General features: G+C 41.7%; 1 protein-coding gene across 1 annotated transcript; it reads right to left on the reverse strand.

Annotated features, from left to right (window-relative positions):
- Nucleotides 1-3,600: 3,600 nt before the first annotated feature.
- On the reverse strand, nucleotides 3,601-19,237 carry F2R (coagulation factor II thrombin receptor). Its single transcript, XM_073344190.1, has 2 exons — nucleotides 18,943-19,237; nucleotides 3,601-6,746 (listed from the first exon to the last, which is right to left on the reverse strand). Exons 1-2 carry the CDS (start codon nucleotides 19,016-19,018, stop codon nucleotides 5,542-5,544), a joined length of 1,281 nt encoding a protein of 426 aa, XP_073200291.1. The 5' UTR covers nucleotides 19,019-19,237; the 3' UTR covers nucleotides 3,601-5,541.
- Between the last annotated feature and the right edge of the window lie 615 nt (nucleotides 19,238-19,852).

Genomic DNA, 19,852 nt, shown 5'->3' on the forward strand with positions numbered 1-19,852 from the left:
AACAGAGGGGGTGGCTTTGCGAGAAACTGAATGGCCCCCTCAAGGATAGAACTCAAAACTGGGTTTAGCAGGCCGTTGATTTCACAGAGGGAGGGAGGGAGGAGAAAATGAATACAAAACAAATCTGGTCTATTTCTTGTTTTGAGCCACTTCATCTATCTCTATACATCTTGCTGGCAGCAGGCAGCAGATTGTGCAGTACGCCTGCTAGCCATCATCATCTCCTGGGTGCTCGGCAGAAGACGGTGCAGTATGACTACTGGCCATCATCTTCTACTAGCTGCAGATTAAAAGACAGTGCACTGCCAGTAGGACTCAATCGCCATGAGACGAAACAAGGGAAATGACCTGGCTGAGTCACTCCCATGTTTGCCCAGGTGCCCGGTTAAAAGAGCACCCAGGACTATGTCGACAACGGCTACCAGTCATACTGCACTGTCTGCTGCCAAAAGGCAATAAACTGCTGCTGTGTAGCAATGCAGTACCACGTCTGCCAGCACCCAGGAGACATACGGTGATGGTTAGCTGAGTGGGCTCCATGCTTGCCGTGGTATGGCGTCTGCACAGGTAACTCAAGAAAAAAGGCGCAAAACAATTGTCTGCCCTTGCTTCCACGGAGGGAGGGAGGGAACGGGGGCCTGACAATATGTATCCAGAACCACCTGCGACAATGTTTTAGCCCCATCAGGCACTGGGATTTCTACCCAGAATTCAAATGGGCGGCAGAGACTGCGGGAACTGTGGGATAGCCACCCACAGTGCAACACTCTGGAAGTCGACGGCTGCCTCGGTACTGTGGACACACTCCACCGACTACGTGCACTTAGAGCATTTGTGTGGGGACACACACAATCAACTGTATAAAAACGCTTTCTACAAAACCGACTTCTATAAATTTGACCTAATTTCGTAGCGTAGACATACCCTTACACGCCAAGTCTCTGAGTTGGAATGAGACACAGATTCCTAAGTCCCTTTGAAAATTTTACCCTACCTGGGCCAGTTCATTTTTCATCCGCATCTATGTGCCAGGCAGGATCTTATAAGCCAAGCACCAACATTGTGTGTGTGTGTGTTTGTTTGAAGGTTTGGTTTTGGTTCTTTTTTGTAGAGCCCAGCACCACAGCTCTCTACCACAAAAAGTTCCTTTTCACAGCTCTTAGTCATGGGGAGAAGGCAGATCTCTTGGGCATGTCGACAGAGAATCAGAGTCCAGACTGTTGTGGGATCTTTGCTATTGTGCCCTTTCATGGGCTATGGGGAGGAGACAGCTGTTTTTTCCCTTCTCGCTCTCACCCCTTTGCTACAGGGAGCTGAGAGTAGTTGCTGATTTGGACACCTCTCCAATATGAGTGGAAGTTACTACAAGTATAACATCTCATCCATTCTCCATGAATTCACTGGAATTCAGTTCCACACTTGGTCTGCTGTAGCCTGGATTTACTATTTTCCAGGCTGCAAGTGCCTCAGCCCCAACCCCAGTATTTGGGGAAGAAGTGGTTGCAAGGTTAATTATTTTAGGACTGTCAAGCAATTTAAAAAAAAATCAATCGCATTATTAAACAATAATAGAGTACCATTTATTTAAATATTTTTGGATGTTTTCTACATTTTTAAATTTATTTCAATTACAACACAGAATACAAAATGTACAGTGCTCACTTCATATTTTTTTATTACAAACATTTGCACTGTAAAAAAAATAGTATTTTCAATTCACCTAATCCAAGTACTGTAGTTCAATCTCTTTACCATGAAAACTGAACTTACAAATGTAGAATTATGTACAAAAAAAACTGGATTCAAAAATAAAACAATGTAAAATTTTAGAGCCTGCAAGTCCACTCAGTCCTACTTCTTGTTCAGCCAATCGCTCAAGTGAGTTTGTTTACATTTACAGGAGATTTGTTTACAGTGTCATCTGAAAGTGAGAACAGGCATTCGTATGGCACTGTTGTAGCCGCAGTCGCAAGATATTTATGTGCCAGATCTGCTTAAGATTCATATGTCCTTTCATGCTTCAACCACCATTCCAGGGGATATGTGGCATCCAGGCTGATGACGGGTTCTGCTTGATAACAATCCAAAGCAGTGCGGATCGACGCATGTTCATTTTCATTATCTGAGTCAGATGCCACCAGCAGAAGGTTGATTTTCTTTTTGGTGGTTCTGTAGTTTCTACATTGGAGTGTTGCTCTTTTAAGACTTCTGAAGGCATGCTCCACACCTTGTCCCTCTCAGATTTTGGAAGGCACTTCAGATTCTTAAACCTTGGGTCAAGTGCTGTAGCTATCCTTAGAAATCTCACATTGGTGCCTTCTTTGCGTTTTGTCAAATCTGTAGTGAAAGTGTTCTTAAAATGAAGAACATGTGCTGGGTCATCATTCGAGACTGCTATAACATGAAATATATGGCAGAATGCGGGTAAAACAGAGCAGGAGACATAAAATTCTCCCCCAAGGAGTTCAGTCACAAATTTAATTAATGCATTTTTTTTAAACGATCATCATCAGTATGGAAGTATGTCCTCTGGAATGGTGGCTGAAGCATGAAGGGGCATACGAATGTTTAGCATATCTGGCATGTAAATACATTCCAATGCCGGCTACAAAAGTGCCATGCAAATGCCTGTTCTCACTTTCTGGTGACTTTGTAAAATAGAAGAGGGCAGCATTATCTCCTATACATGTAAACAAACTTGTTTGTCTTAGCGATTGGCTGAACAAGAAGTAGGACTGAGTGGACTTGTAGGCTCAGAAGTTTTACATAGTTTTGTTTTTGAGTGCAGTTATGTAAAAAAAAATTCTACATTTGTAAGTTGCACTTTCATGACAAAGATTGCACTACAGTACTTGTAGGATGTGAATTGAAAAATACTATTTCTTTTGTTTATCATTTTTACAGTGCAAATATTTGTAATAAATAATATACATTTTGATTTCAATACAACACAGAATACAATATATATGAAAGTGTAGAAAAACATCCAAAATATTTTTAAAATTTCAATTGGTATTCCATTAACAGTGCTATTAAAACTGAGATTAATCACGATTAATTTTTTTAGTTAATCGCATGAGTTAACTGCGCTTGACAGCCCTAATTATTATGCCTGCTGTGGAGCTGTTTTATTTTATTTGCTGATGTGTACTTATTCCACCCTGTGATGTTTTTATTGTGAAACCACCTATGTAAGAGCACGTCATGTGTGGGATGGGCACGTCAGTTTTGTTAAAATAAATCCTTGAACATGCTAGTGTTAGTTAAAATATCCACAAATTGGTTTGGGACTGGAACCCATGACATTATGTAACCCTAATAAAAAAATGTGATTGTAGGTGCAGTATCATCCTATAAGGATAGAATTTCACTACATGTAGTAGATCCATTATACAAAGACACATCTGGGCTGAGGAAACGCCAAAGGATTGTTCTGCAATGTTTGTATTTGGGAAACCCATAAAGGGTCCAATCCCACATTCCTTGCACACCCAAAACCCTCACAGATGTCAGAAGGAGTTTTAAGTGCTCAAAGAATGCATGGTTGGACTCCAGTATAGAAATCTTAGTTGCACTGTGGAGTCAATCACACACATCAGAGGAAGTTTACATGTTTATTATTAGTTCAAAGTAACTGAAGTTCCAAAGTGTTAAAAAAATTAAACAGTTATGTCCTGTATTATATTACGATTTCCATGAAGTGATAAAATATGGATTAGTCTACTTGATTAATCCAGGGAATTATAAAATAACATACAAAAATGCTAAATATTTACAGATTTTACTTAAGTCTGTAAAACTACACAGTTAGAAAAGCATGCAGCTTCATAAAATACAGTTGAATTGGTGGTGTTTAAGGAAATGTCTAGTTTCATGTAATTTTATCCAAAGACAGACTGAAAGGAAGAAAACAGAATTCCCATTATGATGACAAGCCATTTCCAAAATACATTTCCTTTCCTTTCAGCGTGTACTTCTTCACCTACTGAAACTGACTACACAGACTCTTCTGAATTTCTAAAAATAAACCAGTATCAAACAAAGTGTTAGGATACTGAAACAAATGTCCAATTAACACATGGTAAAATGAAGAAGCAATCCCCATCCTCAAGCATGGAAACACAGGAAGACTCATCAATCAGGAGAGGACTAGTGCTCAATATTTGCAGCAAACAAGTTTAACTCCATCACAAAAGGAAAAAAGGTAAAATAAATTACGTTTGGGCAGGAGTTTGCCATTTTCACAGTACCTGCTTGAAAGTTAAATTTATTTCTTTCTCTCTCTTTTGTAATGGACAGGGGACTTTATTCACTCTGAATATGGCAAGCTAATGCTGTTTATTGACAATCTGCTGTTACAAAATTTACATGATCCTCATTGTTGTCACTGTATTGGAAAAGAGAAACCAAATTAAGTCCTATTATCTATACAGTTCATTTTCAGAACAGATGTCCTGTTACTTTGTGCTATAAGCACATAGTAACACTTTAAAGTAAAATGATGCTATACATGCAGGATGAGGCTGGCTCTGGAACTAAACATTTATAACAAACTTAACATGAACTATTTCAAAACTGCTCAGACTTGCTCTCATGTGGGATAGAGGACAAACTTCTAAGTGATGTGGCCTACTTACATTGCATACAGGAAAAAAGGCATTTGTAAGTTGCAAAACAGTAGGTGCCAAGTGGTATAAAAAGAGTACAAATGCATGGTAATGCACGCAGACAGAGCAATAGCATGTGAAAATGCTTATTTTGAAGTGTCAATTTTTGTGGATGCATATTAACATTGACTTTTGGGGAAATTTTGCTCTAATGGTAGCATGGTCTAAACCAGGGACCCTACAAGAGTTTTTTTTCCAGTGGCAAGTTCAATGATATTATGTGAGAACTATGATACAAAAGGTAGTCCTAGCTGCCGTGCATTTTTTTTATCTGACAAGCTCGATTGTCAAAACTGGCTTTTGTTTGTTAAAATCCACTTCATAAACTTCTATGTAAAACATGGAGAAATGCAGTATCCACACTCTGAGATCCCCAAAAATGCACAATGATATTCAAAAACTTAATTGTATAGCTAAACCTATAAATAATGACATTGAAAAAATAGCTTGGCTGGTAAACCATTTTCATTTCATTCACAATATAATGGAGAGATGATTTGATACATTTCAGTTATAAGTATAGAAACAATTTTGGGGTTGTTTAAAATGCTAAAACAGGAAATATTTCACAGAATTTTACAATAGACTGAACTGCAAATCTTAAAAGGGTTTGCTTGGATTTATCTGAAAATAATATCCAACAGCTTTTATAAAAGTTCTTTATATTGCTTCCTCCCATTTCACCTATATACATATAAATACACAGATTCCTGTTTTGTGTTTAGAATTATGTATTACTGTAATGAATCTACCCTACTATATGTCTCAGTTAAGATCTGCCCCAAATTGTGCAATTCTTGGATACAATAGGGTATTTTTACTGAAGCTGTATAAAATCTTCAAAGAATGTATGATGTACATTTATCCAAAAACATTATGTTAGCAACTTCTTGTAGACACTGTTACTCTGATTACTGGAGCAGGTATCCCTTCTACTGGTCCTAGCCATTAACTGACCACTGCTGCTACTACTGGTAGGTTCAGAACTCTCTTTACAGCACAAGAGATTGCCAACCTGTCTCTGACACTCAGAGGAAGCGTAGTAATAAATCAAAGGATCAATGCAGCAGCTTACACTGCTGATACAAGCACAGAGGAGATAGGCAAAATAGATGTATTCTAACTGGTGGTTGTAAGGAAAAGATAAGTAATGAATTAATAAAAGGACATTTGTTGGTCCAAAACAAATAATAAAAATAGAGAAAACAGCGGCAGACAAGAGTAAAGCACGTGTCTTCTTACTTTGTTTTGCAACAATATTAGAAGAGATAAGACATCGGATAATACACACATAACAGACAGAAGAAATTATTAATGGCACAAAAAAGAAAATGGAAGAGAAAATGGTGAAGAAATTATGGTAATATCTCTTAAGTTCAGATTCTTTTAGCACATCATGGCAGGTTGTAATGTTTAACTCAGATATTTTCATAGTTTGCTCTGTGATGAGAATTGGTATAACACCAACTATGGCTATAAGCCATATGGTAAAGCAGATCAACGAGGCACGCATTAATGTACGCCATGAGAGAGATTGCATAGGATACACCACGGCTAAGAAACGATCAATGCTAATAACAGTCATCAGCAGTACCGAACAGTACATGTTACAGTAGAAGGCAGCGGTGATGAGCCGACACATTTCAGGTCCGAACACCCAGTTGTTTCCAGAAAAATGGTATGCGATCTTAAAAGGAAGCACACTTACAAACAATACATCTGCAGAGGCCAGATTCAGCATGTATACTGTAGCTGGCTTTTTAATTTTCATTTTTATCAGGAACACAAGTATTGCTGTAATATTCAGAGGGAGACTCAGCATAACCACTAAAGTGTAAACTGAAGGAACAAAACGAGTCAACCATTGACTAGTCAGGTATCTTTTAGCATCATGAGAGATGAATCTTGTTTGTGCTTTAGTTTGATTGGCTCTAGTTAGATTGCTTAATCCTGATCCAACTTCTAAATCACTTTCAGTATCACTGTCGATGTCTTGAAAAGGTATATGTTCATAGTTGTCATCTTTGTGATAAGATGCAAAGGTTCTTAACCGGTGTGTGCCATTCCAGGAAGTGGTGTCTGAGAAATAAAAAACATGAAGATTAGTAGGCAAGATATTTGCATACTATTTGCAAGCTAGAAAACTATTTACCAAGAGGAAGGATGGTGGTGTGGTTACATCATTGCACTGGGACTCTGGAGATCCATTTTCAATTCCTGGTGCTGCTAGAGATTGCCTACAGCTACATGACATTTGACAAGTTGCTTAATCTCTCTTTGCCCCAGTTACGCATCTGTAAGATTTGGATACTTCCTCTCTCCCCTCCCTTTATCTGTTCTCTGTTTATATTGTAAGCTCTTTAGGACAAGGGACTGATGTGTGCGGCTGGTGTGTATGTATATATATGTGCCACGCTCAATGAGGCCCTGATCTTGGTTGGGGCCTCTAGGTGCCGTGGTAACACAATTAATAAATCCTATTACCCTTTGACTAGCTTTGCCAGAATCTTCCTACAGTTGTGTCAGAGGGGGTCTAGTGTTTCCTTGATACTCATGCATAAAACTCCCATTAGGAGCAATAGTAATGACAAGCACATAGCCAGAAGAGAGTACTTTCCACTGAAATATTAAGTTTAAATAGGATCCTGCCACCAAAACAGTTATAAAATTTCAAATGATCAGGATATTCTTCCAGAGAAGGCAAAAGTCTCATTCACCCCCATATAGGTTTCCCCTCCCTTTGTCACTGGAATGGGACAAAAAGTCATGCCTTGCGTAGTCCCATCCCAACGGAGTGGCTTTTACCCTTGTTTTCATCATAAGATCGACATAAATTCAACTTAAATAATTTTACAATTGTATTTGTTACCATAAGGGAATGGCTATGGGGCTTACACAGACTTTTTGTGCATTTGGGAAGCTCCTGGGGCACTTTTAAAACATAATGGAGGCATTCTGCAGCATGGTTCAGTGACTCTGACAGGGAAGTAGGAATCAGGAGAGGGTTCTTTGGCAGAATGTGATAGATTTGTAACAAATTATTGATTCCATTTTGTATTATATATTGAATACGTCTAAGGGCTTGTCTACAAGGGGAAATGGATCAAAACTGCTACTGTGCAATAGCTCCCATGCTCAGAGGGCCTTTTTCTGATTTAGCTTAATCCTCTTTGGAATAAGGCCATGTCTACTCTATAGCACTGTCCTACAGTTGTGCTGCTGAGGCAATGTAGCATGTGTTTCCTATAGTGTCAGAAGGGGTTTTTCTGTCATTGTAGGTAATCCACCTCTCTAAGCAATGGTAGCTAGGTCAACTGAAGCATTCTTCCACTGACCTAGCCACATCTACACTGGGGATTAAGTTGGCATAGCTACGGTGCTCATGGGATGTGAATTTTTCATACCCTTAAGCCGCATAGTTATGCTGATTTAACTTAAGTATAGACCAGGCCTAAGAGTGTCCACACAGGGAGCTATTCTGCAATAGCTATTCCAGTCAATTTTCCCATGTAGACAAGCCCTAATAAATTTTGCATGACTCAGCTACTGCCCCACCGCTAAGGAATAATGGCTGTCTATGGAGGGGGTACCAGCAGGACTGGGGGAGTGGGCTGAAGTGTCCCTGGAGAACACATGGCAAGCAGACATGCCTCTTTAAAAATGGGTTTCAGAGTAGCAGCTGTGTTAGTCTGTATTCGCAAAATAAATTTGTTAGTCTCTAAGGTGCCACAAGTACTCCTTTTTAAACAGGATGTGCAGGAGAGAGGACCAATAGACTCTGCTCAGCCTGACATGCTGACCACTTTAGACTCACAGAAGGTTGAGATCAGAGTAGGGGATGATGCATCTCAGGATCTTTTCACGTTATTTTTAAAGATTAGTCAGGGTGGCTGGATGGCCTTGAAAAAGAACTGCTCTAAGTTCACCACTTCCAGTCAACACAGGCTTGTAAGTTTTAACTATCTGACAACTGTTCCGAGGCCCATGTGAAACACACAGGTGATTTCAGTCCTGTACTTAACTTCTGTCACAAATGACACCCCTGGGTACTGGTTGCAATAGACAGGACAAGAATTAAACTTCTCATGCCTAGAGATTATTCTTCCAGGTCAGGGTTGAGGGACGTATTGTGAAAGAGTGTGAAGACGCTTCTGGTATCTGCACTGCACACCTGCTCTGTGGATACAGGACTTCAATTCCACTGTTATCAGTGCAAAAATTTTTTTTCTTTCCTGTTTCACAAACACACTGGCCAGTTACACTGGATTTACAGCTGCTTTGCATCACCAGAGCAGCACAGAGTATTGGTTAATCTGACCCTTAAACCCCACCTCACTGTCCTCCTCACCTCCCTCAACATCAGCAAACAGCAGCATGTAGAGCCCAGGGAAGGAGAGCTATGGCTGCATGTGAGCTGAGTGGGAATGTGGGGAGCAGCAATGTGTGGGAGCTTGATGGAGGGAAGAGGAAAAGAAGAGCTGTGTTTGGTGAAGGGGGCTGAATTAGCCAGATCAGTGCTATGTGGAGTGGGAACCTGGGGTAGAGGACAAACTCAAGTCCTAATGTCTCTGCACTTTAAAGGACTCCACAGAGAAGTCAAGATGAAGTGAACTGTAGCACACGAAAGCTTGTGCTCAAATATATTTGTTAGTCTCTAAGGTGCCACAAGTACTCCTTTTTTTTTTTTTTTTTTTTTTGCGGATACAGATTAACACGGCTGCTACTCTGAAGTCTATGGACAGTTTTTCATCCATTGATGTCCAAGCTAGCATGTGGCTGCAGAACCTTTAACAAGCAGTGACAGCTGGGGCTTAGTCATCTACCAATGAGAAGTCTCAACATGAGTCCAATCTCTTTCACACTACTGATTCATTGCAACCAAAAGAACTGTAGCATGGAAATTACCAATAGAGGATGGGTGATGACTGATTGAGTTCCTCTGATGTCATGATGTCTGTAGTTAAGAGTTGACCTGAACAGTTAAACTTGCCTACAATTCATATAACGATTACAATTAATACAATTGTTAATAGCTTAGCTAATTTATGTAGCTTATGTACAAGATTTAAATGAATTTTAACTACATGGAAAGTTTTAAGAGTCTACAAAACAGATTGCATTGGCTGTATCATTCAGGACAAAAAAAAGGTCAGACAGATCACTTTTCTTTAAGGATCCATTTTAAAATTAATTTTAACTCTAATTACTTGTTCATTTTCAGAAAATTAATTCTGTACTCAAAAAGTACTCTAATTTGGGGGAAACGACAATGTATTCTTCATACAAAGAGGTTTAATTCCTTCTTTAAGTGCAAAACTCAATTCAACCTTATCAACAGAGCAGTGAATAACACCTCCATGTGTTCTACTGTGTTTAGTACAGAATTTTGACCTGTGTCTCAATCCTGAATTTAAATGACAGTTAGGGAATCTCTGCACTGAAGTCTGCTATAGGGAAGACATTTTTGTCTTGAGCACACATGTAATAAAATGTTCCTATCTTAACAGTACGACTAAAAGGTAGCAGAACTGTACAGAATGCTGCTTTACCGTGTGTGTGTGTGGGGGGGTCACTCTAAATTTAACCTCACTCATTAACCCGGGGGGCAGTGATGCCAAAGTCAAGTGAAAGTCAGAGGAGGTGAGGACAGGTATTCCTACTTGGTGGTGTGGACTCTGTTTAAAGTGTCCTAGAGATCAACTGACCCTCCTTTGAGCTGATCTAACTTAATTGAGAGTTCTTGTTTCTGCCCAGTGATTGCCAAAGCTGAAATCACTGATAAGCAGGTCCAGGAGTCTGAACTATAGACCTGGTGAAAGACAGTGCAGAAGGTGCAGCAGTAGCAAGGCTCCCCGCTGTCTAGTGAAATCACTGAGAATGGGGCTAAGTGATAGAGCCTAAGAACGTACCATTGTGGCGAGAGGTAGAGGTGGCAGCAGCATGCAGCAGCAGAGATAAACGTGACAGCAATGAACCACAGCAGAGGCAGCAGCAAGCAGCGGGAGCAACAGCAGCAGAAGCATTGCTTGGCGCCCCCTTTCAGGGGTGGGAGGTGAACCCGTACGAATACACCCCTGAACTCTGGGACTTTGCTAACTTTGGATAACCAGCTGTGACTTGGGTGCAGCAGAGGGAAAGGGGAGTGGTTTGTTAAAGGGACGTTCATCTGTCAGACTTTCACGCCCCAAGGTGGGAAACTGAGGCAAAATACTACCATCCAAGATACTGTGTGTGGGTGTTTACTTGTGGTTTGAATGCTTTTGAATTATTGTTGCACGATTTTTCCTAATTAGTGATGAAATCCCTCTCCATTTTAATAAAAGTTGTATTTTGTTATACACAGACTCAGTGCTTGTGAGTGGGGAAGTATTGCTTCTTTGAGGCACCAAGGGGTGTGTTTAGTTTTCCCAAACTTCTTGGGTGGAGCTCTAGTCAGTTCTGTTTTGTAATGCTGAGAAAACCTCAGAGATATTGAACATTGCCTTTATTGCTGCCGACACCACCTAGCAAAAGGGTTACAGTGATAATTTGTTAAGCCCCGACAATGTGCATGGTGCTGTACAAGATAAAAAGGAAAATTGGAAGTTCAGGATAGAAAAAGTTTCATGTCTGCATTTATTTTAAATAACCCATTAACTTGGGTTTGAATCGAGACTGGGAGTGGTTGGTCATTACACATATTGAATCCATTTCCCTAAGGTAAGTATCCTCACACCTTCTTGTCAACTGTCTAAATGGGCCATCTTGATTATCACTACAAAAGTTTTTTTTCTTCTGCTGATAATAGCTCATCTTAACTAATTAGCCTCTCACAGTTTGTATGGCAACTTCCAACTTATCTGTATGTATTGTGACGGGGCAAGGCCAGATGGCTATGGAAAAGTAGTGGGAGATAGATATAGTAGCTCCAGGCTAAACAAATCCTTGGTACCAGGATAAGTGAAATAGCAGCTGCTCCAGGTCAATTAAGACACCTGGGGCCAATTAAGAACTTTCCAGGGAGACCGCTAGGTTGATTGGGACACCTGAAGCCAATCAGGGGCTGGCTGAAACTATTTAAAAGCCTCCCAGTCAGTCAGGTGGGTGTGCATGTCAGGAGCTGTGGGAGGAAGTTGCGCTGTTGGAGAGGCTGTGTAGTACACACCACATCAGGCACAAGGAAGGAGGCCCTGAGGTAAGGGTGAAGTGGAGCTTGAGGTAGTGAGGGCTGCTGTGGGGGAAGTAGCCCAGGGAATTGTACATGTCATGTTTCCAAAAGGTCAGCTACCATAGCTGATACTATTAGGGTCCCTGGGCTGGAGCCCAGAGTAGAGGGTGGGCCTGGGTTTCCTCCCCCTCACCTTTGCCCCCTGATTAATCACTGAGACTGGGAGACAACAGAGACTGCGCAGGAAGGATAACTTCTCCTCACCTCCCTCGCTGGCTTATGATGAAAATGGCTCAGTAGACTGTGACCCTGGTCTCTAGAGAGAGATGGGTTACGTGGAGGGTCACAGTGAGCCTCTGAGGCTAGTGAAATCCGCCAGGAAACGTTGGGACCCACGGAGGCAAGGACAGAGCTTTGTCACAGTATATCTATCTATCTATCTATCTTCTTACTATATGTTCCATTCTATGCATCTGATGAAGTGAGTTGTAGCCCACAAAAGCTTATGCTGCAATAAACTGGTTAGTTTCTAAGGTGCCACAAGTACTCCTGTTCTTTTTGCGGATACAGACTAACAAGGCTGCTCCTCTGAAACCTTTAAAAGCAGTAGTGCTCAAGCAGAAAAGTGAGGACATTCAGAAGATTTCTGAGGCTTGTGTCAGCAAAAGGGGGTGGGGGGGATAAAAGCTTTTACATGATGTCAGAATAAAAAAAAAAGATTCTGCTGAACCCTGACCTGAAGCATGAGGCCTTTGTAGAAAATTGAAGCTATTCAGAAGATTTCTGAGGCTTGTGTCAGCAAAAGGAAAGGGGGAGGGGAGAATGAAAGCTCTTACATGTCATAATAATAAAAAAAAAGACTGAACCCTGATCTGAAGCATGAGGCCTTCGCGGGATCACCAGGAAACAAAGAACTCTGCATAGACAGTGGGATATCAGACACAATGGGATATCACAACAAAGCTACCAAGAATACAGTAGTTGTACTGAAACCATTTGAAAACTACTATAAATATCCATAGCTACGCTAGTTTCCTATCCTATCACATACCTGAGGCCCCTCAGGGGGCCACAAGGTTATTACGTGGGGGTTGCAAGCTGTCAGCCTCCACCCCCAAACCCTGCTTTGCCTCCAGCATTTATAATAGCGATAAATTAAAAACTTTTTTTATATTTAAGGGGGGAGGGGTTATACTCAGAAACTTGCTGTGTGAAAGGGATCACCAATACAAAAGTTTGAGAACCACTGCCTTAGGCAATGAGTTTGAAAAATGGAAAGTTACATGATTTATATTTATTTGATCATACTTTATTTCACTATTCTTAATAATACAAATAATCTTGGAGGAGAATTCAAATCTTTCAATAGTTACAGTCATGGCATTATATCACTGAAATAATTATCCCTGCTTTCTCTAAGCTCTTATCCAATTCTTTGGAAGAGGTCACAATCCCTTGATGATCATGACTGTCTGTGATGTTATCCTTGCTAATATGACAGGACTGCTAGCATATAATAAAATGTTTGGACAATGGAATTAGAAAAGTTTGCTGGCAGCTGAGAAAGAGCAGGATGAAATATTCCATCTTGCTCTAGCTGCTGTGCAGCTGAAACACTGGTTTATACGGTTATTCCTCTGCTTCTAATAAGGACTTTTGTAAGTAAATAAAGCTTAGTATCAGTATGATATTTCTAGTTGCCTGTGATCTTGGCACAGGTTCTCAAATTGGGATCTGCTGAAGAGATGTACAGGGCTCAAATAAGTGTTCTCAAAATCCTTTGTATTTATTTTTTTAAAACACATATTGCACTGTATTCCATAAAGTGCAATATGATGGGTCTAGCAAATATTGCTGGCCCTCCTGATTAGTATATCAGCCATTGTCTACACTAGAACTTTGTCAGAAAAACTTCTGTCGCTCAGGGATCTTAAACAAAACACCCCCCCCCCCAAAAAAAAAAAAAGTGTTACTGATGAAAAGTGTGAACAGAGCATTGTCAGCAGAAGCGCTCTCTTGCGGGGGTGGAACTTCTTTGTTGGCAGGAGACCTTTCTCCTGCCAACAAACAGCAGCTACACTGCCGTGTCACTAAAAGCTGCGTAATGTAGACATAGCCTCAGTTTTTTATTCCATCTTTGGGGGAGCAACAAAAACAAAAGCCACATCTTAGAATATCAGGGTTGGAAGGGACCTCAGGAGGTCATCTAGTCCAACCCCCTGCTCATCAAAGCAGATCTTTACACATGGAGCTGTCTGCAAAACAGAAACTGACTCTGACTGTGTTATCTTTGTGATTTTCTCTTTAAAGCCATCTCCAGGTCTGAAGTGCTACTATTTGAGTATGGCCATATGAGAAGAACAAGACAAGAAAAGGTAAAAACCATAAAAAGGAGACAAAAGTTGGAAGACTCAAAATCACTATCATTATTGACACTCAGCAGGGAAGAAAGATGCCTTTCTACCCCTAACACTAATGCTTTTCAAACCACCTTGAAAATGTACTTCCCCAGACACATCTATTTGCTCACCCTATATTGTAGTAGTTAATTATGAAAAAACTAATATCCATCAAACACACTAAAAACCTACTTGCCCTTGGCAAGTTGAATTTTCAAGACTCCATAACAGACAAAGTTTTTAGAGGGAAGCAGATGGATATATCTGAAAAGTATAAAACAATTCAATTTTTCTAAGTTTTTCACTTATTTATCTGATAAAATAGCAAAAACTCTCATTTTTAAACTTGTTTCTTACTGCTGAAGAGCCTTGCTTAAAATCATCCTTTGAACAAAAGTTTTCAGTTAAACATTTAAGAATTACCTTTTCAGGTATATCAAAGTTAAGTTCTTGAAATCTTTCCACCAATTCTCTGGACTGACTACATTTAGGTATATTTATGCATTTTTTTCAAGTTAACTTCCTTTTTTATGAAAGCATTGTATTTGCAGCACTGGAAATCGATCCAGTTCATCCACAGAACAAGTGCACCACAAGCAGTACAAACTTCCCCACTCTGCCACACCAATATACTTATAACCTGTTCAGAACAGATCCTTCTCCAAAGATGGAAGGGTAATTCAGACTCCAATAGATTAATTTCTTGGCCTGACTGCCAGAATCTGAAGAAGAGCTCTGTGCAGCTCAAAACATCAACAGAAGTTGTCCCAGTAAAAGATACTACTTCACCCACCTTGTGACTTTCAGAACAAAATTGTAAGCTATTTATATAGTGCCATAAATGTGCATGGCACTTTACAGACAAAAGCAAAAACCATACCCTAAGGAATTCACAATCTATGCTAGCTGTAATACCGCTTTTGTGATGTGGAAACCTGAACACGGTGGCAAATAACTACCTCATTTTACACAGGTGACTGAACAATCATCAGCTCCTCAAGAGTGACTTTTGATCACTATTGCCTATATCTGCATTCATACCTGTGGCCTCTTGGTGAAAGGCTCTAAGCCCTTTTTCCAGCCCCCCACGGTATTATTGAATTGATTAGCATATTCAATATGTACATAACTAATTCTTTGGCAATTTAGTAGTGTACACAAACAAAATAAGGAAGTTCAAAGGTTTGGGTGAAGTATAGTTCTGTATGACAGAAGAAAGAGGATTGCTTTTGTAACAGTAAACCTTCTGAGAAATGGTAACCATTTAATGATTTCTGTTTAGTGGGACAAAAAGGCTAATGTTTTTCCATGTAACTTGATAACTACCTTTTTAATTCTGTAAAATGTAGCATTATAATTCTTTTTATAAGATACAATAAATAAGAATTATACATTATTCTACTCCATGAATGCCCTTTAACAGTCAAACTGTTACATAATTTATATCTTTTTTGGAGTGAGTTACAGGGACCCACATTTACTGTTTCTGTACAGTGAAAAGCAACATTCAACAATATTTTTATACTGGCATTACTTGGCATAGATTTTAACTAAATTTCTTTTAGGTTTACACCACTCAGTGGCAATCTAAAGATCCTACACTGGAAACAGATTTCAGAGTAGCAGCCGTACATCCGATGAATTGAGCTGTAGCTCATGAAAGCTTACGCTCAAATAAATTTGTTAGTCTCTAAGGTGCCACAAGTACTCCTTTTCTTTTTACACTGGAAAGATAGTCATAAAATATAATAAACACCTTCCAGGGAAAATATAATTTTAAAAATGTCATACAGTAAACACCTTGTCATATAGCTTCTGTTTATCACATACTCAGGAAGCACTAGTTGAATCAAAGTCTAATTAATTTTGTTCACAGAATAGCTCTGACATTGTCAGATTCTGACAATGATTTAGACCTATGTCATTTAAAATATATTTTAAAACGATTTTATGTTACTGTTGAAATGTCTGATGTATGTTAAACTTATATCATCAATAAAAATATGCTTTAAAAATAGCATTTATTCCTATCACCATCATACAATGATGACAGAAATACACAGAAAACTGCTAAAGCAGATCATCCTAAAAACTAAAACTCTACCCAATCTTATCCTAAAACAGTAAATTTAACCTAAATTGTATGAACTAAATGTTTAAACCTCAAGGTAAAATGAGATCTAAATCCATAATAAAAGCTTTTCAAACAGACAAAACATACACACACACGCACCTCCATGTATCAAATTTTCATTGATGACAAGAATTGATTAAGTACTCCTATTGCCATATTCGCAACTGACAATTTGATGCAGTATCATCCACATAGAGGCACAGTATCAATGGAAAAACTTGTGCTACTAGAATGGTCATTTATTTTCGTCAATGAAAACTGGGGTTTTTTTAATTTAAAGGTTCTGTTATAGTGTTTGCAACTCAGATAGGGTAACACTGATGCAGGAGAACTAGTAAGTGGAACTGATTAGTCTGTCTTTATTGGCCAAGCTGCAAGATCTGTAGATCTAAAAATCCTTTAACAAGGCAGTTAAGCAACGTTATTCCCATTTTATATAATAATAAAAGTGTAGGTCTGGAAGGACCTCAATAGGTCATCTAATCCAGACCCCTGCACTCAAGGCAGGGCTAAGTAACAACTAGACCATTTCGGATAGGTGTATAGAACATAAGAACGGCCATACTGGATCAGACCAAAGGTCCATCTAGACCAGTATCCTGTCTTCCGACAATGGCCAATGCCAGGTGATTCAGAGGGAATGAACAGAACAGGTAATCATCAAGTGATCCATCTCCTGTTGCCCATTCCCATCTTCTGGCAAAACTGAGGCTAGGGTTTTGTTTAACCTGTTCTCAAAAGACTCCAGTGATGGAAATGCCACAGCCTCCTTAGGCAATTTGTTCCAGTGCTTAACTACCTTGATGGTTAGGAAATTTTTCCTAATGTTCAACCTAAACCTCTCTTGCTGCAATTTAAGCCCATTTCTTCTTGTCCTATCTTCAGAGGTTAAGGAGAGCAATTTTTCACCCTCTTCTTCAGGGGTGGCCAACCTGAGCCTGAGAAGGATCCAGAATTTACTAATGTACATTGCCAAAGACCCACAGTAACATCAGCAGCCCTCCCGCCAGCACTTCCTGCCCGCCAGCAGCCCTGCCGATCAACACCTCTCCCTTCCTTCCTGCTGTGATCAGCTGTTTCGCAGTGTACAGGAAGGTCTGGGATGGAGGGGGGAGGAGCAAGGGTGCAGCAGGTTCGGGGGGGGCAGGAAGGAGCGGGGGCCTTGGGGTAAAGGGTGGAGTGGGGGCAGGGCCCGGGGTTGAGCAGTGGAAAGTTGGCACCTGTAGCTCCAGCCCCGGAGTCTGCACCTATGCAAGAAACCGCATATTAACTTCTGAAGAGCTGCATGGAGCTCTGGAGCCACAGGTTGGCCACCCCTGCTCTTCTTTATAACAACCTTTTATGTACTTGAATACCGTTATCTTCCTCCCCAGTCTTCTCTTCTCCAGACTAAACAAATTGATTTTTTTCAATCTTTCCACATGGGTCATGTTTACTAGACCTTTAATCATTTTTGCTGCTTTCCCCTGTCCACATCTTTCCTGAAATGTTATGCCCAGGACTGGACACAATACTTCCAGTTGAGGCCTTATCCATGCAGATTAGAGTGGAAGAATTCTCACGTTTTGTTTATAACATTCCTGCTGATATAGCCCAGAATGAAGTTTGCTTTTTTCCCCCCAACAGCGTTACATTGTTGACTCATATTTCGTTTGTGATCCCCTATACCCCCCAGATCCCTTTCCCTAGTACTCCTGCCTAGGCAGTCATTTCCCATTTTGTATGTGTGAAGTTGATTGTTCCTTTCCAAATGGAGTACTTTGCATGTGTCCTTACTGAATTTCATCCTATTTACTTCAGACCAGTTCTCCAGATTATTTTGAATTTTAATCCTATCCTCCTTTTCGTTAGAGAAACTGAAGTTCAGGGAAATTAAAAGATTTAGGTTAGACAAGTAGTCAGTAATAGAGGCAGGAAGAATATTCAGGTCTCCTGACTCCCCAGTCAACTGCCACAGAATGTTAAGGAGATATTGTCTACAGAGTTTTTGCAGCCTTGTGTTTTTCCAGGACATTAGGGAGACAAGGGGGGGGGGGAAGGGGTCACTGGGCCAACTTCTGTGGGTAACTTTCCCACACCCGAAGAAGAGCTCTGGGTAGCTCCAAAGCTTCTCTCACCAACCGCAGTGGGTCCCGTAAAAAGATATCAACTCCCCCACGTTGTCTCTCTAAAGTGGTGGGGGAACACAGCTAAGCACAATGTAACCACATTGTCCCTTAAATAAACAAGCCCTCCTGTTGTCTATGGGGAGAGGCGGGGATTAAGTCTAGTCATTATCAAATCGGCTGGTCCTGGAGCCGCTAGGAGCGATGTCAGGAGAAACAAGGGAGAAGGCAGGAAAGGAAGCCAGGGTTCTGAGCAGCTGTGTCGGATGCAGGAGCGGGCAGAGCTCCCTCGTCCGCAGGCGCTCAGGGAGATCCTGCCCAGTGACTCTCACTGCAGCCCCAGCAAATCCCGCGCGTTGGTTACTACGGGGGAGCCCCTCTCGGCTCAGGCCCTCCAGCCCCGTCACCAGCGGTCAGCGCCTCGCTCACAGCGGCGGGGCCCTGGACCGCCCGGGATCGGAAGGTGAGGGATGCGCGGCGCGGGACTCACCGTTCGCCGGCGCGGAGAAGGCGAGCAGGGGGCCGAGCAGGGCGAGCCCGCCGAGTAGCAGCAGCTGCCTCCCCATGGCTGCCTGGCCCGCCGGGCCGGGGGCTCTGCAAGCTGCCGCGCCGCCGCCCGCCCGCGGCTCCCTGAGCGCAGCAGGAAAGAGACGTGCGGCGGCGAGGGGGGTTATAAGCGGCCCCGCAGGCGGGGGAAGGCAGAGCGGCGGAGGCGGCGGCGGTCACTCCCACTGTCACAGGCGCAGACGGCAGAGCCCCGCTCCTCTCCGTCCCCCTGGCGGGACGTGCGTGCAACAGGCTGCCCGGCTCCCCTGCTCCGGCGTCCTGGGGAACCCCTGACACTGCCCCGCCGGCCAACCCCCGTGTCCCAGGGAGAGGGGGAAGGAAGGGCGGCGCCACCTGTGTCCCCTCACCCTGCTGCCGGGAGTCCCTCAGTGCGGGAAAGGACAGAGCTGACGCCGGATATACGCTCCGCTCAGGGAAGGGAATTTTCTGGCCCCACCAGGCCAGGCAGGGACCAGGCCAGAGCTGAGCCCTTCTGGCCCCAGAAGCAGCCACCATAAGCCAAAACGAACTGATCTGGTGCTCCTTGGTGACAGACCAAAGACTACACCGTTCCAAAAGGAGCTCTCAGGTAGTTGGCTGGCAATGGGTGTGACATACATTTCAACATTCATGTTATTGCCACAGATCTAAAACCCTGAACCTTCTCACTTACCTCTCTTGCACAGGTCCTCTGGTGCAACCCGCTTCAGCCAGTCGCACCCTGGACCTGGGCTTCGGATTTGATGTTTATAGCAAACCCAAGTCTGTCTAGAGCAGAGCCTTAGGTCACTGTAGCAGTGATAAGAGCTCTGACAAGCAACTAGACTGTAGTCAAATCAAGGCCGAAGGTCTAA

Source organism: Lepidochelys kempii, chromosome 5, assembly GCF_965140265.1.
Source record: "Lepidochelys kempii isolate rLepKem1 chromosome 5, rLepKem1.hap2, whole genome shotgun sequence".
Classification (NCBI taxonomy): domain Eukaryota; kingdom Metazoa; phylum Chordata; order Testudines; family Cheloniidae; genus Lepidochelys; species Lepidochelys kempii.